General features: G+C 46.4%; 1 protein-coding gene across 10 annotated transcripts in view; it reads right to left on the bottom strand.

Moving 5' to 3' along the window:
- The window catches only part of NCOR2 (nuclear receptor corepressor 2), a 404,021-nt gene that overhangs the window by 228,297 nt on the left and 149,058 nt on the right, over positions 1–26,666 (bottom strand). For all 10 annotated transcript variants that reach the window (XM_048821124.2, XM_048821129.2, XM_048821126.2 and 7 more), the window contains exon 4: positions 24,315–24,495. In XM_048821124.2, the coding sequence (XP_048677081.2) occupies positions 24,315–24,495 (181 nt within the window). The remainder of the gene's footprint in view (positions 1–24,314; positions 24,496–26,666) is intronic.

The raw sequence follows: 26,666 nt of genomic DNA, 5'->3' as shown, positions 1-26,666 counted from the left end.
TGCTTTGGAGCAGGGACTTGAAATTTGGCAGGGGTGGCCCTTGGGTCAGGCATGTGCCTTTTGCTGTTCCTGTGAAAACCGGTCCAAATTTGGCTGAGGTTGAAAAATCTGTTCTCACATGCGCAATAGACACTTCTTCGAATTCAGCAGCTAACAGCTCTGAGGATTCCGTCCTCACGGAACATACTTTATCCCCTCATCGCTCCTACATGTGACCGGCTTGCACAGGCTCCATTCTCCACCAGAATGACTGAGCAGGCTCCATCCCAGGGCTATAGGGGCTCCGAAAGACTTTCCCTATAATTGCTGCTCCAGGTTGGGTCTGGGTCCAGACACCTGAACTGAGAACAGGGAGGGAGTCCGACAGAGACACGGTGGGGGAGGCAATATCTTTTACTGGACCAACTTCCGTTGGCAACAGAGACAAGTTTTCAAGGACCCCTAGTCTCTCCTGTGCTCTCACTGAAACCCCATGTTGGGCCCAGCAACCTGCAGGAGAACGCCACGGGACTCGAATGCAGTCCCAACATTAATGGACACTTTTAGACCTTAATATCTCTGTGCCTCGGCTCCTCATCTGTAAAATGGGGATACCACCACCCTGTCCCCTGATCTGTGTGCTGTGGAAATATATTATGCACTCAGATACTATAGTGATGAGTGCCGTAGAAAAGCTCATGAGGAAATTAAGAATTCTGCGTTCAGATCGGGGTCTGAATAGCGTACAGTAAATGAGACCTAGGGTCACACATTGAACAATGAGGATAAAACAAAATATTGAATAGTTGTTCATTCATTGAGCTCTGCCCACCCTGTGCACTAAATGAGGCACGGGTCCTGTGGAAAAAATGGTATGTAAGTGTCATTAAAGACTATCGTGATGCTTATGCACAAGGAGGCTGAATTAAGATTGCACAGACAACCTTAATTCGGTCATTTCCTATCTTTTCAGTGCTTGACTTTGCAACCTTAACATTCGTTCAATGTAGATTTTGGTGTGTGAGAGCGTCCTTTCACCTGCCCTGAAGGCACTCAAGAGCAAAAATAAATATAAGTGAGCTCCCTTTTTCTGGTCACGTACAAATTCAACCCTAAATGCGACACCATCTGCTTCACAGAGCAAGAATTGCTTGGGTAACAAGCTGGGCTTCTGTTAGCCTCATAAGGAATTCAGTTACAGTACCACTGACATAATCACACCCTGCATGAATGAATTCAAGGTGATGGCAAAAAAAAAAGAAAAAGAAAAAGAAAGAGACACCATTCCCTTCCTTCTATTTTTAGCACATAAACAAACCTGCTTCTACTTTTTCCTCAGCATTTGCATGACTTTAGATAAGCTATTACCAGCAGGACAGTGGGGTGGGAGGAGGTATTGTTTCATATTCTCTGTGTGTATATAAAGTCTGCTGCAGTTTCCACGGTAAACATCTGATGAAGTGAGCTGTAGCTCACGAAAGCTCATGCTCAAATAAATTGGTTAGTCTCTAAGGTGCCACAAGTACTCCTTTCCTTTTGCGAATACAGACTAACACGGCTGTTCCTCTGATTCCTCTCTTCTGTGGCTGACATCTTTAGATGTTGAACAGTTTGCTAAGTCTCTCTCTCCATACACACACTTACTTCACTCCCATGAAGCCCCCCCCACACACACACACTTCACTCCCATAAAGCCACACACACACTCACCTCACTCCCATAAAGCTACATCTGAGGTTTACGTTTCCTTGATTGCAAACACTTGCCACCGTTACAAAGTAAAGCCCAGAGTACAAAGGAAAAAGTAAGACCCTAGGTAAAACAGACCTCGAAGCGCACACATTGCTCTTTTGGTTTATTGGATGGAAAGAGAGACCAGAGGTGCATTTTCAGATGTGGGAAAGAATAAGAGCATGACAAAATCCTGCATTTGGAGGCTCAAAAATAGAACTTGGGGGAGTAAATTCTGTTTAGGTTTACAAAGGCCAATTTGAGCATGCACAATTAGGATCTGGAGGCCCCACTGTTTCAAACCCATGTTTGAAATTTTGTCCCACAAAGTGACTTCCTGCACTAGATAGAAACTAGCCCTCACAGAGAGGGATTGCTCAGCAATAACTGAAATGCAACCATCTCTTGGGTGGAAGAGAATACCTGCCAGCAAAGCTACAAAAGAGGGGTTTGTCTGCTGTCTTTTAAAAGAATCAAACAAACAGTGAAGAATAAGAACTTCTCCAACTGAAATCACAGGATGAATTTAGGGAGGCAAAATTTAACTATCCAATTTGGAATTTGGCCAGGGCAGCTCAGTTAACATCCCACCACTTCCCAAAAGAATGATTGAGATCTTTAACGGCCACAGCTGTAGCTCTCTAGAGAGACCAACATGTGACAGCTGACACATGGGAACACAGCAGAGAAATCCACATCACAGTACTCTTCATTATTTCCTACAGCGGGGGACCCCTTGATGCAGATTCCTACTGGTTCCAACTGGGGCTTACTGGAGAACTGGCATCAGCTGTTCTGTTGGCTCGTAACTGCTAGCTCGCTTATCTTCCTTTGGCATATTTGTGTTTATAGTAAATACACTTTTGTTTAAAGAAAAGTCACACGCAAATTTTAACAGGATTTTATTATCAATAGAAGAAAAACTCTTTTGCGGCCATCAATATAACCCACCTTTACCTTCAAGGCTAAGGACCCACCAGTGCTTATGAATTCATAAAGGTATCATATGCCACTTGGAAGCTCTGATCAATATTATTTCTGATATATTTCCTACTACCACCACTCTTCCCGCTCCATAAATACATTCATTCTACAATCAAGTCTGTTACCCATAACGTTACCTGCTTATCAGCTGCCTCTAAGAAATGCCATGAGTAACTGGAAGATTATATGAAAGTTAGTCTTTACTGAGCAGCTATGGAAAAAAACAGCCAGAAGAAGAAAAGACATAAGAAAGCAAACCAGAAACCTCATTCTGCAACTCTCTTCCTCACTCACTCACATAATCCCTACTCACCATCAACAGCATGATCATGGCTCAAAACCACAATCGCTTTCACTGGAACTTGAAAACCTCCACAGCACTCTCAGAGCTACCTAAACATTGGCAATATGCTTCCCCAGAATCATGTCAGTGTCATACATGACCTCTTCCCACCCCCTTCACTCGTTCGCGCTCTTGCCTGTCTCTCTTATTACTGTAATTACTTTACGTAAATAAAAATTCTGAGCAACCCCTCCAAACACACAGATTTAAGTCACTGGGATTCCTTGGGGGCAAAAGTGCTGACCCAGAACTTCAAAGCCTTTTTACTTTTCCTACAGCAGCTCTGTTTCTTGAGTCATTTGTAAACAGCCTGGACAAACCACACAGTATACAATAGAGGACAGCCTTGCACTGATCATAGGAACTTGAACAACTCCTACGAACATCTACTGCAAGCAGCATTCTCACAGATGTAGCCATCGTTAAGCCATAGATCCCATTCCTACCCTGGTCCATGCAAAACACCACTTTGGAGTGATAAACCACTGTTCAACAAAGAATCTCAAAGTGAATCAAACAACAGCTCAGCTTCAGCACCCATGCAAGGGAAGTACAGAATTAGGGATGATCGAGAAATCATATGTCTCCCATCATGCCTAGGAAAATATATTTGAAAACTGCCATCAAAAATTTCTGCATTTTAGTCAAAAAGCAAAGTTTAGAAACTCTTCTTCCTTTCAGTTTTCAGAAATCAGAATCCAAAAATTCTTCAGTTATTGGGGGTTTTTCAATGAAACCCCCAACATTTTCTGTTGGGAACAGAAATTTTTCATGCACATTTCCACTTCGTCAAACAAGCCTCTTTCCATCGAATAAACCGCCTGCATTAAATACAACTTTCAGACAGGTAAACTGAAGTATAACACATTTGGAAGAAATATCTTTGAAACAAAGCGTGTGCGCTTAAAGTCACACAACAAATCTGTGGCAGAAGCAGAAACTGAACCCAACTGCTCTGATTATATTAGATGCGATTGTGTTAGTGGCAAAGAGTTCAGATCACTGACTTAATTAACGTCCAAACAAAGGGACCCGGGGAATATATATTGGTGTGAAATTTAAGGGATGACTCAAATAAAACTTTTAAAAACTAAGGCCTAAAACACAAAGCAGCAGTGAAAGTAATTTTACACATTTCGCCTGGGATTTAGAAACCCAAATTCCTTTGCAAGTCAATGGCATTTGGATACCTAACTCACTAAAACTCCTTTGAATATTCCAGCTTTCCCCCCCAAGGTCACACCTGCCCCATTTATCGCACACAGAAAAATATGGTCACAATATTTCCAGCACACCACATAACCAAGAACAACGTAGGTCTTTTAAACCTGTCAATCACAGGAGGCACATTCCCACAGATGAAATGATTAAGAAAGCTTGACAATTTCCCCAAATATCTGCAGTGACCTAGACCATGAGCCCTCAATACAGTAACAAGGTCTCAAACAATACAGACCAAGAGTTTAATATGGATAATAAAATACGCCACACCATTTACTGTAAGAGCTTTGCTGTACACAAAGGTTGTACTGCTTTAATTATAGTTAGAGGTACAACCCTGCAGTGCAGGTATAAATGTTCTTATATCTGTATAGCTTATTCCTGTATAGGAAGGGGAATAAGCTATGTGGGTATAAGGCACCTTTATATGGATCTGAGCCAACACTAGGGGACGGTTTTGGTAGAACAAAGTTTAAAACACCCTGTAGCTATACTGGTACAAAAGCGGTGCACAGACCAGCCCTAAGTGACTGGAGACACATAGTGACAGATCATTACAAATACGGGGACTGGCACAGCAGAAGGCTGAGCGCCTTTCACACACACAGTTGTCAACGGAAGTTTTAATGTTCAGTGCCCTCTCATGTTCATAAATGGGAGGGGGTTTGGAGAAGAGCCGCGAGAATGATTAAAGGTTTAGAAAACATGCCTTAGAGTGAGAGACTTATGGCGCTCAAGCTATTTAGCTTAAAGAGAAAGTTAAGGGCTGACTTGATTACAGTTTATAAGTACCTATATGGGGTGCAAATGTTTAATAATGGGCTCTACAATCAAGCAGCGAAAAGTCTAACAAGATCCAACGGCTGGAAGTTGAAGAGAGACAAATTCGGACTGGAAATAAGGTGTAAATTTTTAACAGGGAGGGTAATTAATCATTGGAACTACTTATCAAGGGTCATAGTGGATTCTACATCAATTACTCTTTTTAAATCAAGATTGGATGTTTTTGTAAAAGTTTGGCGCTAGGAACTATTTTAGGGAAGTTCTATAGAGCGGAGTTATACAGGAGTTCAGACAGTCCCTTCTGGCCTCGGAATCCATAGGATCAGATCAGGCTTAAGGACCTCCACAAAATGGGGAGGAATACTAGTGCAATGGCGGATATTCAGAGAATGGCCTGTTGATCATTCCAGAGTGAAATCTGTGCTCTACCCCCAGCACTGGTGGAGCAATTTAAAGTGCCTTTACCAGTTGTGGTCCACAAGGGGCAAGCTGGAGGAATAAAAAAGGCAGCAGGAAGAATCCCGTTAGTTTGTAAAGCCACTAGACACTGTGCCTGCAACACCAGAGACCAAAGGACTTTCTTCCAAGGTTGGACGCTCCAGTTGATTTGAGAGGGACGCCAGGTGCATCCTTCCACCTGGTGAGCAAACAGGGAGTGGAAAAAATTCCACGCAGCCCAGCTTCTAAGATCATTAAAAAAACAAAACAAAAAAAAAAAGCCTTCTCAGCCTCATATCAGGGAGAAGAAATGAGATATCTAAAGCCCCGCCGCAAAGAGGGGCGGGGGAGAGGGGGAAGCCCATTTTCACAAACAGCATTTGAAATGGAAGTGTCCCTCTGAGGACACATTTAAAATTTCACCCTTTTGAAGGGGTTGGGGGTAGAGCAGGGCCTTCTAGGCCATGTAAATTTAAACGCTGGTGCATTCATGGCATCACCACGACAGCTGTTTGGAGAGCGGATGTGTCAAAGAGTTCATCAGCACCAGCGCACCGTGCTAATCAAGGGAAGTTGGCTTGAGGGGGGGGCGAAATAGATTTGCAGGAATCTAGCAATCCAGCACATAAAATATTCCTGGGGGCAGCCTGGGCTGCTCCTCCATCCTCTCCGTTGTTGAAGAGCAAGGCGCAGGGCTTACACCCCAACGATGTTATTTACTCAACGCCAGGAGGCAGAGCTGCCTGGATGCTTCGGGGCTCCCCGGGGACGGACACAGAAAGGCAGGAAAAGGAAGGAATCACAAGCGTATCTGCACGAGAAGTTGTCTGCTACAATGGTATTATTCATGGCTGTCAAGTGGCTGGGCTTGGACTGAGTGGTGGGGCCCAGCCCAATCCCCCCCGCCCCAGTGCACAACTGTCTGTACCACGAACGCCAACCCCGCCCCCGGCACCCCAGCTGGCACTGCCGGCAGGGAGGGCAAAGAGCAAATGGGTCACGAATGGGCCCCTCTCGGTGCTAGTGGCAATTCCTTTGCCACATCAGAGTCGAGAGGCTCTGATGCTACCCAGGCTGCGCTGGTGGGTGTGCGTGGTCGTCAGCTGCTAGGCGAATCAACCCAGGACTTCTTACCAGCCCAAAATGCAATATATAAACAACAGTGATTGGATTAATCTCCCGTCCATGTAATTTAGCATACAGGTGCTTTCTAGTAATTCGAGCAGGAGGCCCAAACTCAGAAGAGACCTTGGTTCTCTTTCTGGTTCTCCCACTGATTTACTGGCTGGCGTGCAAATCACTTAGCCTCTGTTCCTCCGGGTGCACAGCTGGAAATTCTAGGACTCTATGAAAATGTGTTTAATAAAAATACTCCAAAGATTTAGACAAAAGCTAATAGGGGTACAAAGGTGATTATTGTCATCATTCTTAATTGAAATGAAAACAGCTTTTTTTGCTCGTGGCTACAGACCTTCTCCCCCCAAAACAATGGCCGCATGCTAGAGCGCGAACACCTGAAAGAGAAACTGGCCAGAATGAGCTGCTGACACTGATCCAGAGAAGTAAAATGAAACAAACGAAGAGCAAGTAATAGTTTCAAAAGCACCGAAGTGACTCAGGAGCCTAAATCCCATTAACCTTCAATGAGACTTAGGAACTTTTTAAAAATGTTAAACTCTAAGTCTCATGGAAAGTCAATGGAATTTAGGCTCCTAAGTCAGTTAGGTGCTTTTGAAAGATTTACCCAGGACAAACTAAGGGCTAGTCCACACTGCCACGCTGCAGCTGAGCCACTGTAGCACATCTGGTGAAGATACGCAATGCCAAAGGGAGAGCTCTTTCCCGGGGCATAATTACTCCGCCTCAACGAGAGGCAGAAACTATGTCAACGGGAGAGCAGCTCCCGCCAGCCCAGCAGGGTGCAGACACCACTTTAAGTCAATGTAACTTACGTCGCTGGGGTGAGGGGGAGCTTTTCCGCACCCCGGAGCCTGGTAAGTTACATCGACTTGAGAGGTAGTATAGACAAGCCCTAAGAACAGAAAAAGAGGTTTTTCAGAATTCCTTCACTTCTACCAATCTGTCCTGGATTTTAAGGCAGAAGCTATCGTGATAGCACCTAACTTCTCCTCTCTATTGCAATAATACAAGGGTGCTTTTTTAATGAAACTGAAAGACTGAAGAAGAGCTCTGTGGAGCTCAAAAGTTTGTCTCTTTCACCAACAGAAGTTGGTCCAGATAAAAGATATGACCTCACCCTCCTTGTGTCTCTCATATCCTGGGACCAACATAGCTACAACCACGCTTATTTAAATCTGGCCATGCCCCTTTAAATGAAAGCTGGCTGGCCACATGCTATGGAATACACTGTTCTGAAACATGTGCATGTGACATTACAAAGACAATGTGTTCACTAAAACAATGGCAACCCACACCACACGGCCGCACCCAGCTGCAGCTGTTGCGTCCTTCCACTCCTCCAAGATATCCATTAGCAGCCCTAGAAATCATTCATTATATATAAAACACACTATTGCAATGAGCCCAAACACTCCAGAGTACATGAGTGTTACTCGTCTTCTGGGATATTTATGTGGAATGCTACTGCATCGTATTACACCAAGAATGCCCGATCAGGACCAGGACAGAATCCTGGGAAGGGCATTACACCCAACAGCCTTCACTCATTTTATTGTAACTAACATGCATGCCATATGAATAAAACACGGGACTGTGTAGCAGTCTGAGACCCTGTTAGCACTGGTGTCCTAACATAACCATCAGCGGCACTATCAATCATGGTCAGCACGAGGCTGTACTCAACGGTTTATTGTTCCAATACCTATGTAGACATGTGGAAGGGGTTCCTAAATGTTTGCTGGTTATTTCTGAGGTCACTTCCTTCTTGCTTTCTGTCAGTAACACCAAGGCTCCGCCAACCCTGACCCCCTGGCTCAGAAGGTAGGAGGGAAGTGATGTTCAGATTTAAAGCAGCCCTGGGATACAGGCCTGCAGTGCGTGAGCTGGCCTGTTTTAATGCATTAATTGTGCTGCCACTAAAATCAAAGGGAGTTTTGCCATTTCCTGTGCATTTTTGCCCCAATAACCTTCATTCACCTGCTACAGCACTGGCCATTTTACATTAAATAATGAAACTCAAATGGGTACAGGTTTTGATACAAACCCTAACCAAACCAGCCCTGCTTGCTCTAACAGGTGTGCACCTCGACAAATCTGGGCAGAACGGTGCAAACCAGGCAATATTTGGCAGGAAATGGACTTTGCTCCGTTCCAGATACCATCCTTGTGACTGCCCCCAATCCAGCCTCCTGTACCAACGACTGCCTTCACGCATGACACTACAGAGAAATACTGCCTCTTAAGTCGGCATGCTTCCACGTCCGCCAGTCAGCGGGTCGCCTAAGGGAAAGGCAGCTCCCCACTTGGAAAAGCAGGACAGCTCTTCTAGAACCTACTGCAAGTCCTCAGAATTTTCCCCGAACCAGCTAGAAGTGCCTAACATGCTATCCGGATCTTCACAGCAACCCCCTCCCCCGGGGAAATCCTTCATGTGCCGGGTTTGACAAACTGACTGTTGCTTTTGCATTGATTTCACTTGGAGGAAGCCGACACCCCGCGGCTTTAGAAACCGCCTCCCCCTCCCCGGAATGCCCCATGCTACATTCAGCACTTGTCCAGCCTTCACAGCGTGCTCAGAAAAAATATTATTTCACTATCAGTTGAAAGCCCAAATGCTGCCAAATGGCCTCCAGATCAAAAGACTTCTAAGGGCTAAGAGGAAAGCAGCATCTCAGTCTGCTCATGACTGCAAAAAGCAGGAGTCGCTGAAAATGCAAACCAACATCCACGCCATTTCAGCAGCAACAAGTGTAAAACACCCCCTGGCTTTCTGGCTAAAGAAGTTTAAAAACCCCACAGATCCTTTAATGAGGATAAGCTTGCAAACAAATTTATTATCTGTTAGCAAAGCGGCAGCTTCCCACCAAGGCTGGAATTTCCATCTTGGTTTGGCAGGCGCAGGACTGTGAAATGATTACTGTGTTTGCCTTTCCTTTGCTGACTATAAAATCCCATTCCACTGCTCTGCCAAGAGTGACTGACGCTAATAAAATTCAGGCATTTGGAAGAAAGCAATAATAAACCTCCCTTTTGGGGCCTTTATGATGAAATTGCCCCACTCCAATCAGAGATTATGCTGCATTCATGAACACCAGTGATGTCTTGAAGTGCATGCATATCGGCTCAAATCAATATTTAGTTTCCTGGGGACCGTGAGCCATTCTTAGTGCAGCTGTTGGAGAGGATCATTCAACTGCAGACTTACAAGAAGTCTTTGAAAATACTGCTTACAAGTATATTAGACAGAGCATATTTTTACTTTATGTACTATTTGACACAGTTTTCAGTTACTTAACATGACCAGCTTACACATGCAGGCATATTTATAACATATTCAACATATATACAGACCTATTTATCTAGCATTTACATGTGTGTATCTATAAACACATGTGCCTAGTCTTTGTTGTAGCTGTTCATTGAAAATTACCAGTATATGTGTGTATATATAAACAAAGACAACACAGACACAGCGTTAAAGGGTTGAAAACCCACATTAATAGCATATATAAAATGCTCGATATATGTATTTCTAAGCTGTAACTGACTGAGTGTGAGCTAGCGTGCGTGTAGGATATACAAGCAATCTTGAAAACCATATGATGGAAAGGCCACCTATTAATCATTTCTGTACCCTGTTCTGCCCTGGTTAGTCACATCGCCAGGACAAAGACAGCATGATTTGCACAACACAACAGCCTTTTCCAAGCGTCCACAGGGAGGATGGCGTCCATGTGATGGAGATACAAAGCAGAGCCCATCAAAACTCACCCTCAGTTAATGGAGTAGGGAAGCGTGAAAGTGAGGCACTTCCCCTGTCAGAGCAGCAACCAGAGAAGCAGGCTGAAAAGCAAACCTAGAAAGTGTAATCATGTGGGTGGTGAAGCGCTCCAATACAGTGGTCTGGGGATAAAGCCTCTGCAAGTGTTCATCATAATGGGATGTTAATTGTGCAGCAGGAGGCCAGAACTGAGAAGCCCACGGGGAAGTGGTTGGGGATCAGAGCGCTGCAAGCGGGGAGTAAAGCTGATCTCCCATCTTCTGTGCTGCAGGGCTTGCTGCAAAGAGCGGTGATATCATACACGAATGGCAGAGAACACAGAAGGAAGAGCGTTCCTTAGCACACAGCAGACAGGCTCCCGGTTTGCTCCTCTCTGCTACAGTTTTCATTTCACAAATGGCAATAAAAGGGCTCCACTCTCATTTGTCATCCCAACAGCCAGGCTGAGAGGTGATCCCATTCACTGGTGCACAGCTCGGGTGTCTCCTTCATGCGCTCCAGGTAGGAGTCAGCGGCAAGTCTGCCCACTCAGCCACCCGCACGTTTTGTTTTGGTGTCTGCCACTTGTTTCCCTTCTACAGGGCTGCTGGGAGAAATGCTCCTTGTTCTAATGGCAACTTTAGGGTGATCTGTTCTTGGAAAACATTCTACCAGGCCCAAGATTAAAGTAGTGCAGGAGAACCCCCGAGTTACGAACAACCCGGGGACGGAGGCTGTTTGGAACTCTGAAATGTTCAGAGCTCTGAAGAAAACATTAGGGTTGTTCTTTCAAAAGTTTTCAACTGAACACTGACTTGATCCAGCTTTGAAACTTTACTGTGCAGAAGAAAAATGCTACTTTCTCTTTATTTTTTAATAGTTTATGTTTAATACAGTACTGTACTCTATTTGCCTTTTCCCCCCCCTTCTTCTCTACTGCTGCTTGATTGTGTGCTTCCGGTTTCAAATGAGATGTGCGGTTGACTGGTCAGTTCAATGCTCTGGTGTTCGCAAATCTGCGGTTCTACTGTAGCCATTTCTAGATCACCATAAAATGGTAACAGTAGACACGGTACAGGCAGAAAACATACGCAGGCATGAAAGATATCATGTCAAGACTGAGATCTGGGACTCTCCAGTACCAGTTTGAGCTGTGGCCGCTCCTGGTCAGGTGTGCTAGCCCCCTTGGCTCAGATTATTTCAGGGAAGGAAGCCGAAATCGGGTTTACACATTGTTACCTGTCTCCAGTATAATATGGATTGAATAAATGAGCCATCTAGCCCTGCATCCGGTGGCCAAAACCCAAAGCATCAGGGACTTACCCAAAAACAAGCCAGAGGAATTTGCATACATTGTGGTAACTGGATACTGTGTGTGCGTGGCACAGCCCCCTGCTGGATCGACTGGGGACTGCTCACCTAGTCCTCTCAGGTGAATGGTTCACCCTTTAGTTCCGCTTGCGGCAACCTGGAGCAGAAAGATCTAGGTTCTATCTCTGCTGCCATCATGAAGCTGCAAGTGACCATGGAGCGACACCTGTAAAACCCTAGGTGGCTGTTGATTTGTTACACTTACAATAGCCGACATCCAGAGGACAACGTTAGTCACCTGTCCTAGCATGGATGTTTGTCAACATCCCCCTACCCAAATTACCCGTGTTTATATCCAGACTCTTCTAGATCGGCATCTGCTGCTCCAAAGAGGCAACAGAACATGCAATAACATGCTTGCCTAATGGCCTAGCTCCGTCACTAGCTCTAACAGGGCACGGCAGCATTGTTGTATTAAAGGTTATAATTCTGATTTCAGTTTGCAGCAGGGTAAACCAGGTGCCTCCCCCGGAAGTCAGTGTAGGTAACTGGAGTACAAGTGGCTAAGTGAGATCAGAATGAGGCTGAGTGCATCCCAAAGCGCTTTACATTACTGAATTAGTTACAGCAGGGCAATCAGCTCTCCTTTGCATGGGCAGAAATTCAGACCGGAATCGATGGGTTTGGCACCGGATTTACACCGGTGGAACAGAGCAGACTCTGGCCCCATTAGTGCAGTGACTGTGCAGGCAAACTAAACTGCCCTGGTGGGCTCAGCAATAACTCTCATACAGCCTTGAATGTATAACGGGGGGGGGGGGGGGGAAGAATAATAATGGAACACAGATACTGCAGTGATGAGCCTGGTATAAGAACCTGTACAGAGCAGAACTGGGTTTTTGCCCCTGGGATCTTTAACTCCCACATGGACAGGCCACAAGAGGAGGTCAGAAGGCCATTAGGTTGAACAGATCAGCAGGACAGCACCTCTGACAGGACCTGGGCCAGCCTTAGCTACTGCTAAAGCAATCAGTGCTTCGGACCCCATTCCTTCGGCACCCCACAACTGACCCTCCTGCCCCCTCTGTCCGTAGGATGGCAGATGGAGGAACCTCCTCCACCCCAGACCTCTCCTTCCCTTCTGCCAGCAGAAACAGGGCCTGATTCCTTCCTCACTTGCCCCCACCCCATCCCCTATTTTTGTTTGGGGGATCATCAAACCACAAGGCTGGTTCCAGCCTCAGCCCTGAACCCCGGGAGAGACCCCTAGATTGTCACTCTGACTCCTCTCTTGGAAAACAGGTGCTGAGAGCTAGCGTTAGGTCTTTAGCCAGCGACTGAACAAGCGAAAGGTTCGTCAGCTTGTCCTCAAACAACCCTCACACAGCACGTAGCAGCATTCCAGCAGTGTCCATTAGCCTCCGATTCCCCCCTCCCTATGCCCTCTCAGCCGGCAAAGCATTTGATCACAGAACAAGGCAACGTTCATTCTCTGGCTAAAAAAATAATCAAACAGTTTCCACATTAAACAAGCAGACTTGGGTCTAAAAAGCAAAGCATGGAGTATTTTTGAGTATTATTCAACTGGGCCTGTGGCACCAGAGAGCCCCTCTTTTGTTGTTGTCGCTTGGGGTGTTGTTAGGAGACAAACCGCTATGAAGGGCTATGAGGTGAAGTCACAAAGCTTCAGCAAGGGATGTTACTGCATTAAATATGAATGTGCAGAGGACAGCTGCCATTCTCTGCTAAACCCAGCGCGGTCTTTCCTTTCCTCAACCAGAGTAAGCGAACAGCACCGACAATTACCGGGTCCCCTCTGTTATTTCCCAGCTGTTACAACAGAAGGATTCAGTGTGGAATACACAGGCCAGCACAGTGCGCAAAAATGCATCCAGCCTGAGTCACAAACACTGACTTCTTTCGGGACATGCACACAAAAGCTGCACAGTAACAAGTGTGGACGCAGTACGGTGTCACCGGCGTGCGTTATTCATTTCCAGTAAAGCCCACAGTGCGCTAGGCGCTGTACAAACCCAAAAGGGGGCCCCGCCCGGCACAAAGACAGAACAAAGAGGCCGAGAGGGGAGGGAAAGGTGTCCAGGTGGTGGCTGTCTATCACGCACGGGAAAGAGAATTCCAAATGAGGTCACGTTGCTGCATGGCCTTTACTAACCATACTCTGTATAGGGGAAGGGATCACTTCCCCCATCACTGACCTGCAGCAGCATTCCATACGTTATTACGGTGGAGCACAAAGAAACCCTACATAAGCGCTCAGGAGACATGGAGCGTGCCAGAGGACTGTGAAACTTCTGGAGGGGTCGAAGGTGGTAAAATGTCCCTGCACTCCGACAAACATGCTTTTTCGTGCAAAATGACGCCATGTGCACTTCTTGGTTGTTAATGACCATAAATGAAAAGAACCTTTTCGTTTTAAAAAAATAGATTGCACTGCAAATCAGCAGGGTTAGCAGTGAAAGTACCCACTCCCCCCAACACTCTGCTTGGTCCTTACTGGCACTCGGGGAACAAAACCACCTCCTGAGTCACTCACAGAGCTCGGGGGGGGGGGGGGGGTTTCAGCAAATCGGAAGCCAAAAACCAGGTTGAATGCGGCAAATGGTTTCAGCCAGAAAAAGACTGGGGGGGGGGCACGCACGGGGGGCAGGAATTGGAAAGGTTTTGACATTTTCTAAACAAACCATTCAACATTTCATTTCAAAATGAAATTTAAATTGCCAAACAACGTTCAAAATGTTCGTAAGGTTTTTTTTGTTTTGGCAAGAAAAAAAAACAACACCTTGTTTGTTGTTGTTTGTCTCTAGCCACCACCAGCATTCCTGCGTCTTCCCTGGAAGATCCCCATCCAACTACTAACCCAGCCCAAACCAATTTGGGGTATGAGAATTTCGGCAATCACAACAGTGCTTAAGATTTAGCTCACCATTAAGGCGCCAGCAGATTTCAAAAGGCTTGTAGCTCAAGTTGCAGTGGGGGAGGTTTAGATTGGATATTAGGAAAAACTTTTTCACTATGAGGGTGGTGAAACACTGGAATGCGTTACCTAGGGAGGTGGTAGAATCTCCTTCCTTAGAGGTTTTTAAAATCAGGCTTGACAAAGCCCTGGCTGGGATGATTTAACTGGGAATTGGTCCTGCTTCGAGCAGGGGGTTGGACTAGATGACCTTCTGGGGTCCCTTCCAACCCTGATATTCTGATTATATGATTCCCATACATCCACATAGATAAAATCACACACGTATCTGCAACGCACACTGCTTGTAACGTTTCCCTTCAGAAGCAGGAAATCTAGCAATATTTCTTCCAATTACAGAGGCACAGCGTATGAAGTTAAAAGGGTTTTCTTTCACCCAAAGCGGATTAGGTGAGATGTCACACTATACAAACCTTGTAATATTGATTGAACAGAACAGAACAGAAAGGTCTAATTATGTAAACGATGAGGCTGGTTCCCAAAAAGCAGCCAACCTTAACACATCTCTTTTCCACAGTTATGGTTTGAAAGGCAATTTAAATGGTTGTTTTCAGCGTCAATCACCATAAATGAGCAGAAGGAAGTGAGAAATAAAAACCTGCATTCCAGGCACGAATTTCCAGGTGAATAATTCCCTGCTGGAGTTTCTCATTGAGTTGGCATCTTTAACCCCACTTGACATGATTCACAGCTCTCTTGACAGGGCTGTCTTTTGGATGACAGGTTAAACCAAAGTCCTGATTATGTGTAGTCATTAAAGACCATGGATAGCACTTTTTGCCATGCCAGGGTGCTAACCCCAGTGTCCTTGGCAAGTTCCATCTCAGGTATTTACATGCTGCCTCGCTACAGTCTGAATCGGACACAATATTCTTTTTTGACTCTCTCTCCCATTTTTGCACAGTGTATGCTACTGACAAATGAGCCTACGCATCTGACCCACAATAATTGCTTTGTGGTGGTGGCTGAAACATTCCTGTCCATGCAAGTTAATGGAGAGTTTCCACAACCACAGCAAGCCCCCCGCCCCCCCACGTAGAGTCAGGTCAGCTCATGTAAAAGCGGGTGAAGGATGAAATATGTAGCAGGCCACAAGCAGCCAAAACCACTGCACCAACACACGTGTTTGGATCGCAAAAATTAATCCATCCAGGAGGAGGAAAAAAGAAAAAAGGAGAGAAGACAAGCTAGCCCGCAGTGTTTGCAGTACAAAAACGCGAGCAATGCAAACATTTCAGCTTTTAAATATGTCTCGAATGAGACAGAAAGCCAACAAGCCATTCATCTTCCCAGAAATCATTTTGAATCATCTCAAATCCTTCCTCCACCATCAGCTCTCCCACCCAAGAGCGAATCATTTTTATAATCAGGTTTTTAACCACACAAGTAAACAGCCCAAGCAAAAGCCAGGCAGATGGATGAATATGTTGCATGCTACAGAACCCTCCTACAGCTGCTGAACTGCATGCCCTGATGCCACTTGCTGGATTAAACTGATGTGAATAGAGGTATCTTGCTTTTTAAGGCCCAACTATACACCAAGTACACACACCAAGAGACAGCTTTGGAAACAGGAATTCTACTCCTCCTTGCCTACAAAACCTTCAGGGCAGGATGCTGTAAGTAGCTGGCCTTTCACGGGTTCAGTAAAACCACGCCCCAGGACAGTGCCGCCTAGTGCCACACCATGTGCTCGGGTGGAGAAACGTCACTTGCTGAATCCCCAATACCCGCAGCAGCCTGGGGACTTCCTGCAGGTCTCCCATCCCACCGCTGTCCTGGTAGGACCCCCACTTAGCATGCAATATCTGACCTGATCACAGGCAGAGACACAATGCCTTCAGTCGACGGCTGCCATTAACTGTCCTGAACTACAGGATGGCACGCATAAGCCAGGCGGTACCACAGTGACCACGGCCTCATTAAAAGAAGCCCCAGTCACTAAGCTTGGATCTACGTGGTCTAAACGAAATCTGCAGAGAGGAAGTCGGAAGCGAGCGGAGGCTCTGGGTACAAGTCACAAGCCCAGTGGCTACAGAAAGGCACTTTGGTGGCAGTTCCTGTTATCAGATTTGTTTTATTACTCAGCCATTTTGCACTGTTGTTCAAAAGTAATAAATCAGCAGAGGGCCTTGGGTTTGAATGCAGTTCTCTCCAATCGTGGCTTTCTAGGGCCATTCCCACAACCTGGACCCCTTACCAACAAGCGGATGGAGCAGGGGTGTCACCTCACTTTTCCTCATGAACTCAAAGGCAGGCCGTGGGGCTCAGTGAGTTTCTGAATGCCCCGCTCCTCCTACACATCCTGCCTGAATGCCGCAGCTTTCCGAGTTCAAAGAGCTGCTGTGTCCCCACCCCCCTCGGGCTGGATTATTCAATTAGGGATTATGCTTCTGCCAGTCATCTCCTAGCCAACTGGGGCCTCTGCCAAGGTCAACACAAGTTCCAGCCAGTTTCATTAATAATGGTGAGACCCAGCCCACTGGAAACTCTGAGAGGTTAATCCCAGAAACAGATGAACGTTCCCATAACAAAGCCATGAAAAAAAAAAAAAAAAAAACAGAACAGAACACACAGCTGGTAGTTTACCAGCTAACCATTCCAACTAGCTGCATTAGCAAATTCAGGGCAAGCTGCGGACTGCCCTGCATACAAGTCCCAACCACGCTCCTGACATCTCACCTGAATTTCAAGCTGAGCCATAGCGTTGGCGAGCCTTTAGTGGGTGAGAGGTCACTGGAGTTTGAGATTTATGGACAGCTGAGCCTGTAGGGGTCACTCACCTTCAATTTCTCCACTCAGTTACTTTCTAAACCCATGGCCGCCTCTCACAGAGGAAGGGAGAGATTTGTTTGAGGAAGTCTAGCTTGGAGTGGCACTGCCAAGCCACCGCACAATGGAAGAGAAATGAATAGGAAAACACAGGAAACAGGACTACAGAATGCCTTAGAAGAGGTCTTTAATCCCTTGCAGGGCTGCATTCAAAGCATTAGTTAATGGGCTACTGCCTTTGCCATTATAAACCCTGTTTTCCAGGAATTCATTGTGACCTGGTCTCGGGAACATGCAGTCAGGGTGAAACTTGGCAAGTTAATCGTTCGCCTGAATGTGTCATTACAAGTTTATTTTTAAAGGGTTAGTTTGGTCATTTAATTTTTTTTTTTAAAGCTACATCAAACCAAAACGTCCGTAGTTCTGAACACTTTGGTTCTGCCAAATCTATGGCTTAGCCTGGGTGCCACCATCTTTTCATAATTCTCCCCCCATGAATATTCTAGGAGTTAATGGTCTGAAGCAAAGACGTTTTATGTACAAAGACAAGCAATAAAAGAACTAGCCAACAACGGAAGTCACAATTCCAAGGGAGCATCTGAGTAATAATATTAATAAATAAATAATTACCACCCAGCTCTTCTGTAACGTTTTTCTTCACTAGATCCCAAAGGAGGGGCCAGTATTATCTCCAGTTTACAGATGGAGAAACTGAGGTACAGAGAGGTGATGTGATTTGCCCAAGGTCACCCAGACGGCCAATGGCAGAACTGGGGATAGGAAGCAGGTCTCCTAAACCCCAGTTCAGTGCTCTTCCCACTAGATAACACTGCCTCCCCCATAGTCATTCAATGAGCTAACAAAAGGCTAGCCAACTCCTGGAGTGATGGGGAACGCATCTGGCCAGCCTTTATGGGAGCTTTCCGTGATCGGATTTAGCATGGATCGCTACCAAGTCAAGCTGTGTATGAAAAGCAGCACACCACGCACAATGGTAGAAAAGTAGTTGCAGAAAAGGCAAAGGAACGAGTAGCCATAGGGTAGGAATGAGAAGAGATGAAGGGGAGAGGGATGGGCAAGATGGAGTATAATGTTCTAAAACAACAGAGACAGAGGTTCCAGGAGTTCATCTTCCAACGGTTTTGGATCTACACTCCCAACCACAATGAAGACTGAACTCCACTGACACTGCGTCCCTGCCATGCTGCTTCGGAATCACCTACGTCTCCTAGACTGGCACTTCATACTCCGACGCTAGAGAGGGCCCATGCCTAGGAAGCGCTGGAAGGTTAGAAACAGACACCCAGCTTGCCCAGAGACACTGCTTACGCTGTGCCCATGGGATGAAATTACAATGTGCGGGGTCTGTAACGGAGGCTCTTGGTTTCCTCTTGCACTGGCAGAGACAGGATACCCTGGTAGAGACACCACTGGTCTACTCTGGAGTGGTCTCTGTTGCTCTTCTCTGTTGTAATTTAATAGCTCTGCAGTCTGCACTACTCTCCTTGAAATAAGTAACCAAAAAACCCCAGAGGTCTTGGGAAACAGGCTAGCATCTCTCTCTCATGGGCACATCAGGTAAGGAACATCAGGACTGCTTTTCCAGTGAATCCCATGTCCAAGCCCGTGATGATTAAAAACATAAATTGCGCCTACCACCATTCAGGCACGCTCTCTGCCAGCTCCAGTCAATATCCTTGCTGAGATAGGCTCAATCCACAATGGCACCCTCGAGTACAGAGAGCAGGGTCACTCCAATTCCTAAAGGAAAACCAAAGCCAATCTGGCCCTGGTAATCACACATTGCAGCAGCCAGGGAACATGATGCAAACTGCAGGAAAGTTCTCTCCCGCCAGAGTGAACCGCAAACCAGCGGGGAAGTTAAAGAGGGAGAAAAGAACAAAAAATATTCATTTGCCTGACTGCGTGTGTGACAGCAGCAGCCTGGAAAGGGTTGAGAGATCCCCACCTATCATATGGTGGGGAGGAAGGGATATATAAAGGAAGGGGACACGGGGCAGAGGGGAAGGGTCTCCTCTTTTCCCTAGCTGAGGCAGTGAGGGAAAAGCCTCTGGAGAGAGTCTGGTCAGTTGATATGCTTGATTTTGTGTTCACAATAAATTGTGCCCTGAAGCAATGGCTTTAAAAAGATTTGGGCACAGTGCTGCTTCCTTCCCTGGGCTGGGTAAACAGCTGCCAGCTTACCATCAGAAATGATACTAGTCAGTTGATTCAATAGTTCCCAGGTATGCACTAAACTCAGCGTACCAGGGAACTGACTGCAGCTCATCTCCATTTGTTCTCTGAAAACACAGTGGGCGGCATTATACAGTTGGCATTTACCACTCGACAGCGATGTCCGTTTTCGCTGCATCACAGGGGGTAATGGAACAGCGAGGCTGTCTCCCCACTGGTAAAAGGGTAGGTTTTTTTTAATAATGAGGTGGCTAACAAGTTAATTGTCTTGTAAAATCCTAATGAAGGGGAGGCAAATGGTAGTTTTACATCAATGCAGCCAATTAAGGTAAATCTTGATGTCTATGTTAGGGGTTGGTTTTTTTTGTTTTTTTTTTAATGTGTATACAATAATACCACCAGCACCACCTGGCTCTTCTACAGGTCATCCACAGATCTCAAAGCACTCCACAAAGAATATCAGTATTGTTATCCCCATTTTACAGATGGGGAAACTGAGGCCAGAGAGGGGAAGCGACTTGCACAAGGTCATCCAGTGGATCAGAGGCAGAGTTAGGAATAGCACCCAGGTCTCCCAACTCCCAGTCTAATGCTCTAGCCATTCAGCCACACTGCCTATGTATGTATATCTATACATGTACGTGAAACTCTCCTCCTCCGCTAGGCTCAAGGCGTGTTCTCTTTTGCCTGCATGGCTGGTGAATACACAGCATCGGAGACATCCGGCTCTGCACATGAAACACGTGGGGGAGGACGGAGCAAAGCTGGCAAAGATAAAGTTGTAAGAACCAAGGGGTATGATGAATAAGTGTGAACACTAAGCGTGACAGCAAAGGCCAAGTGTCCGCAAGGACAGTGCTAAGTGGGCATTAGCAACAAGGACCCGAGGACACACATACAATGCGCCATTTCACAAAGTCACAGGTGCTACGTGGGAAAGCTGGCAGCATCCACAGAAGGGATGATCTTCACAGTCACTCATGAAGAAGTCACTGGCAGCAAAGGGAGAGAATCCCAGGCCAGCATGTAGAAGAGGTTCTCCCTTCAGCCACACACCCAGGCAGAGGGTGGTCATGCTAGTAAAGATTTACTTTAGATCAGAAGCCAACGTAACTCTGCCAGGAGTGAAGAAATTTAATTAGAAGAGCGAGATGGGGTGCCTATATTAGAATGAATTAGAATAACTCCATGAAGGCTAATTAATAGTTATTTTAGATGTACACTGACACCAGCGAGTGCCAAAGGTGGCCTTTCTTGGTTTAGGGTAGAAGACAGCCTTGTTCTATTACGGGGGCAAATGGACGAGATAAACCTGGAGGTCCCTTCCAACCTGGTCTGTAAGGCTCTGAGAAGACATACAATGCATCTTCTGGGATGACGGGTTCTAGCACCATGCCTGTGCTAGGTTTAAGAGATGCTGGAAGCCCTCACTTCCCATCCACTTCAGTGGAAGCCGAGGACAATCGGCAATCCATAGCACTGGGCTAATAGAGATCACTTAATTCCATTTCCTGGGTGCTGGAACAAAGAAATTTCAAATGATGATTTCAGGCTTCGCTAAGATTCCCACCAGTTTGAAATACCAGATCCTGTTCTCAATACAGTCTCTGAAATTTCAAATCCCTCCAGTAGGAGCATATTTCTCCTGAACTGGATCTCACTGCTCTGTTTTGTTTTGTTTTTTAACAAACACTTCACATTCCCAGAAAATGACCATAATACATGTCACAGACCAAGAACCAACTGCTCTCCCTATACTCATTGGCTAAGGCTTCCAAGTGGCTTTGCTTATGTTTTCCAGTGAGAAATGTATCATAAGAACTAGACCAAATGTCCATCTAGCCCAGTATCCTGTCTTCCGACAGTGGCCAGTGCCAGGAGTAGCACAGGGAGTGAACAGAACAGATAATCATCCAGTGATCCATCCCCTATCACCTATTCCCAGCTTCTGGCAAACAGAGGCTATGGACACAGTCTCTGCCCATCCTGCCTAATAGCCATTGATGGACCTGTCCTCCAGGAACTTATCTAGTTATTTTTTGAGCCCTATTATAGTCTTGGCCTTCACAAGTGGTGACTGAAGTCACGTGTAGATAGAGAAGCTTGTCAGTTTCTCCACATTCCTCGGAGAGAGAGGGGGCTTTTGTTTTGCACCCCCTCACAAGATATCTAATCCAGCAGTCAGCAGAACATGTTTTCCAGTGCAGAGCTGCTGCCAGATGTGGCTCCATCCCAATGGTGTAGAAAGAAGAACTCCGGGGTGGTCACAGTACCTCCTCCTGGATGATGCTTTCTGGAACAGTAGGTGGCTGTGCAATGCAAGGGACTAGGGTGCCCAGGAAGGGTTATTTCAAAGGAAAATTCTATCAAGGCTGTAGGGGAGAAATCTGATTCACGTGGGGAAGATGTCATAGTCCGATAGCATAGTACTGGCCATTAAGTGCCGACTGCTCTACCCCTTTCCAATGGAGCCTCACTAATTATACTCAAAAAGAACGGGAGTACTTGTGGCACCTTAGAAACGAAAATTTATTTGAGCATAAGCTTTCATGGGCTACAGCCCACTTCATCGGATGCATTCAGTGGAAAATACAGTAGGATGATTGTATATACACAGAGAACATGAAACAATGGGTGTTACCATGCACACTGTAACGAGAGTGATCAGGTAAGGTGAGCTATTACCAGCAGGAGAGGAAAAAAAAACCTTTTGTAGTGATAATCAAGATGGGCCATTTCACTACAAAAGGTTTTTTTTCCTCTCCTGCTGGTAATAGCTCACCTTACCTGATCATTCTCGTTCTACATAGTAACACCCATTGTTTCATGTTCTCTGTGTATATACAATCGTCCTACTGTATTTTCCACTGCATGCATCCAATGAAGTGGGCTGTAGCCCATGAAAGCTTATGCTCAAATAAATGGGTTAGTCTCTACGGTGCCACACGTCCTCCTGCTCTTTTTGACAATACAGACTAACACGGCTGCTACTCAGAAACCACTAATTATACTGGGATCTGAGCCATCAGAGCACCTGTCGTATCAGCTTCATTCCAGACCCTCTCCCTCACCACTAGGAAGGTCCACCATAATAGTCCTCTGGGATCCCTGAGCATCCTCATTTTCCCCAGCTTTGCACCCTGCTAGTTGAAACTACGTGTCTTTCCCGCTCAGGACAGCTTGATGGGATTCCCTTGGAAGCCAAACAACGCCATTCTCCTTCGTAGGTGGCATCTCCATTACTGAAGGTTTGCAACCATGGTCGCTCATGCCACCTGAACAGGAAAAGTCACCATGTTCTGGCACTCCCAAGCGGGGAAGCAATTAGTGTGAAATGCACACACGTTAGCCTCAGATTTGGATACCCAACCCATCCGTTTTCATGGCAACTTGGGTCCAGTTGTATTAATCAAATGGGCTCACAGTCCAAAGAACTCACACTGACAGAATTAGATGCACCATAAAAGTGAGCTATGGCTCTACCAGGTTAATGCCATCTGCCTGCAGACGCCAAGAGACATGAATCCAGACAGAATTTCAAACTGAGGGGAAAGTCAAATGCTGTTTATCCAAACGCAGCATCAAAACTGATCCAAATAAACAGGAGTTCACTTAAGCTGCGGATCTTTAAATCACAGTTATTACATGGGGAGGCATTGCCATTTCACATAAATGAGTTATTCTGTTAACGGAGGTTCGGCTGAGGGAGGCTTCATTGTGTAAGATTATAAAGGGCTGCTCTATCTGCCATTCAGTGCGTGTAACGCATTCTCCTTCATCGAGATGACTCAAACATTTGCAGCGAGGGACGTACAACTCTAATGAGGGGAACAGAGCCGCCAGCCGACCACAGAACACTGCACACACAGCTAGCAAATAGACAGACAGGATGAAAGAAAAAGATCAAGTAAAATGAAATCAGAGGGCCCAATATCCAGAGGAGCAGGGCTTCCCAACGCCTCGCCAGCTCAAGGGCAGCAGCAAGCTACTCTAGCGACTAGAATGTCTAACAGCCTAGTAAACGCATGCGTATTCTACTAGTTACGATGAAAACCTACACCCCCTAGAACAGGGCATCCAGGTCACTGTTTAGCACCTGACAACATCTTCCAGAATGCTAGAGCCAACAGGAGCTATAAGCTATACCTGTATGGCATCAAATGGTGCATGGAGCCTTCAAGGAACTAGAAAATTACAGGCCCCATACATAAGGCTAAGATTGTCACAGAGGTCACGGATTCCGTGACTTCCATAGACCTCTGACATTTTTCTGCGTCAGTCCAGGGTGGCAGGGCTGGAGCTGTCAGCTGGTGGGGGCCCCCGCAGTTCCCAGCCGCTGCGGGCCCCAACACTCCCAGATGCCGCAGGTGCTGGGCCCCCCCGCAGCAGGGCTCAGACTCTCATCTCCCCATCAGCCCCTTTTGTCACAGTTATTTTTAGTAAAAACCAGGGACAGGTCACGGGCATCCGTGAATTTTTGTTTATTGCCAATGACCTGTCCTTGGCTTTTACTAAAAGTAACTGTGACAAAATCTTAACCTTACCCATAGGCGACCTGTAGGAGCCAGACAGTAAAGCAAATGCAACTCCCACAGGTGCCATATAACACTTGGTCTGCACCTGCTTAGTGTCCTAAGGCTGTGTGTGGCTCTTTTCCTTACCTTTGAGAGATCTTCCGTCCCTCCCTGCTGATTTTGGTTGAGTAGAGGCGAGTGCCGCATCAGTGGGTCTTGCAGCAGGTCTAGCCGTGGTCGTTTTGTTTCAATGAACTCTATTTCCGACTGTTTACTCATGTCAGAGAGATAGGAGTGGGGCTCGGCTCTCAGGTGTAACTCCTGCGACCTGGGGAGAAGGAGAGGGGCAATTTTAGAGTCACAAGCAGCCATTCTAGCAGACACAGGGCTCCTGCATTTCCACATTAAGAATTCCTGAAGGGTTGTATCCCATCGCAGGTGGATAAAGTGTTCAACTTGATTTACACATCTCAGGCAGCTAAAGACCTATGCTCTTCAGTTTTGTGCCTCAAAACACTCCCACCGTGGTAGGCTATCCAGGGAAAAAATGGACTGGTGGTAACAGCACAAAACGGGGATTCAGAGGGCCTGGATTCATTTCTCAACTCTGCCAATGACTTCTTGTCTAGTCCTAGGCAAGTCACTTGATTTCTCTGTCCCTCAGTGGTTTATCTGTAGGGCCCTTTGTTTTCAGTTTTTATTTTATATAATTTTTCCTGGGAATTTATCAATTTTTTTTACTACAACAACAAAAACAGGTAAAAATTGGTGGGAAAAAAAACTTAATTTTGCTGGGAAAATATTGGGGTTTATTTTGGTGGACGGGAGGATGCGGAAAAGTATTCAGTAGATCAGCGGTTCTTCAATCCTGGGTCAGGACCCCAAAGTGGGTCGTGACTAGCGTTCCCTCTGATTTTTTACATCCACGTGCGGAATGAATTTTGTGATGTGCGCCAATATGGAGGTGATGTGTGACACATGACCTTCATATTGGTGCACATAACAAAACTCATGTGGTGGGGGTCGGGCCAAGGGGTTTGGAGTGTGTGGGGTGGCTCAGAGGGTTGCGGTGCCGGGGGGGGGAGGGGGTGAGGGGTTCAGGGATGAGGAGGATGCCGGGAGGGGGCTCAGGGCTGGGGCAGAGGGTTGGGGTGCAGGCTCTGGGGTGTGGAGAAAGGACTCCCCGCAGCCCTCTCTCGCTGCAGGAGCTCGGGGTTGGGAGAAAGGTGTCTCGGGAGAAAGGTGTCTCTCCCCAGCCGCAGTAGCTCTGGCAGGGTTCCTCTTTCCCGGCTGTGGCAAGTCCGGGGCAGGTCCGCACTGGGGCCGGCGGGGAGGGGCACCTCTGCCCGCTGTGGCAGGTCAGCACTTTGGCAGGAGGGGAGGGGAGGGCCAGGCCGAAGGAGGGGCTCCTCTCCCCGAGCCGTGGCAGATCTATGCTGAGGCTGGCGGGGATGGTGCCTCTCCCTGGTGCATCCCTGAGCCGCTTAGTGGGGCTTCATAGACTTGCTGGGGCCCAGGGCCAAAGCTGAAGCCTAAGCCCAAGCCCCACCGCCTGGGGCCAAAACCCCCGGGCTTCAGCCCTGGGTGGTGGGTCTCAAGTTACAGGGCCCCCGCCACCTGTGGCTGAAACCCTGGGGTTTCAGCTTTGGCCCCTGTGCCCAGGGCAGTAGGGCTCAGGCTTTGACTTTGGCCCTCCTGTCTGGAGCTGCAGGACTTGGGGGGGGCCTCAGGCTTTGGTCCCCGCTCCTGGGGTCATGTAGTAATTTCTGTTTTCAGAAGGGGGTCACAGTGCAATGAAGTTTGAGAACCTGCAGCAGACAAATGCTTTGATGAATGGAATTCAATGTGGTTTGCCACAGACGTAAAACAGCCACCTCTGAGTTTAAGAAAACAATACATCTCTAATCCCCAAATAAAACTTTTCATTTGAATAAACAGTTTACTGTTGTAGACATAGAACTATTAGTCTATAAATATTTACATTTAATAACTGGGCCACACCATTTGTAGTGCACATACTTGACTTAATCCTTTTCTCCTGTTTTTGTTTCTGTTTTAAACTTTTGAATAATTCCTTGTTTTCTGATGCAGATTTCCATTTTCTTCCCATTTTGGTGTGTTAGATCTTTAAACCATTATCTGCTAACAGCTTGAAATGGGTACGTGGTGGGCGTGAGATTCATCAGTACATTCAGATGAGCATGCACTTCAGAGTTTACAGGCGTGCCTGTTTATTGTGTGTATCTTTTAGACTAATACATATAGCTTTACTTCAACACGCAGCTTTGCATATACACACACACACAAATGTATCATCATAATACATATCTCTCATGCAACGTAACGTATTTTCCCAATAAAACAAGTTATTTGATTGATTGATACAAAAGCAAGGTGAAAAACGGGGGGGGACACCTCACCAGGCTTTGGGTCAGGCCCAAAGCAATTAGAGAGAGGAGGGGCCCTCCCTGAAAACAATCACATTCAGTCAATTTGATG

This window comes from Caretta caretta, chromosome 15 (assembly GCF_965140235.1).
Source record: "Caretta caretta isolate rCarCar2 chromosome 15, rCarCar1.hap1, whole genome shotgun sequence".
In the NCBI taxonomy this organism is placed as follows: Eukaryota; Metazoa; Chordata; order Testudines; family Cheloniidae; genus Caretta; species Caretta caretta.
Note: the sequence above shows the minus strand (reverse complement) of the source record. Positions and strands in the feature narration are given on the sequence as shown.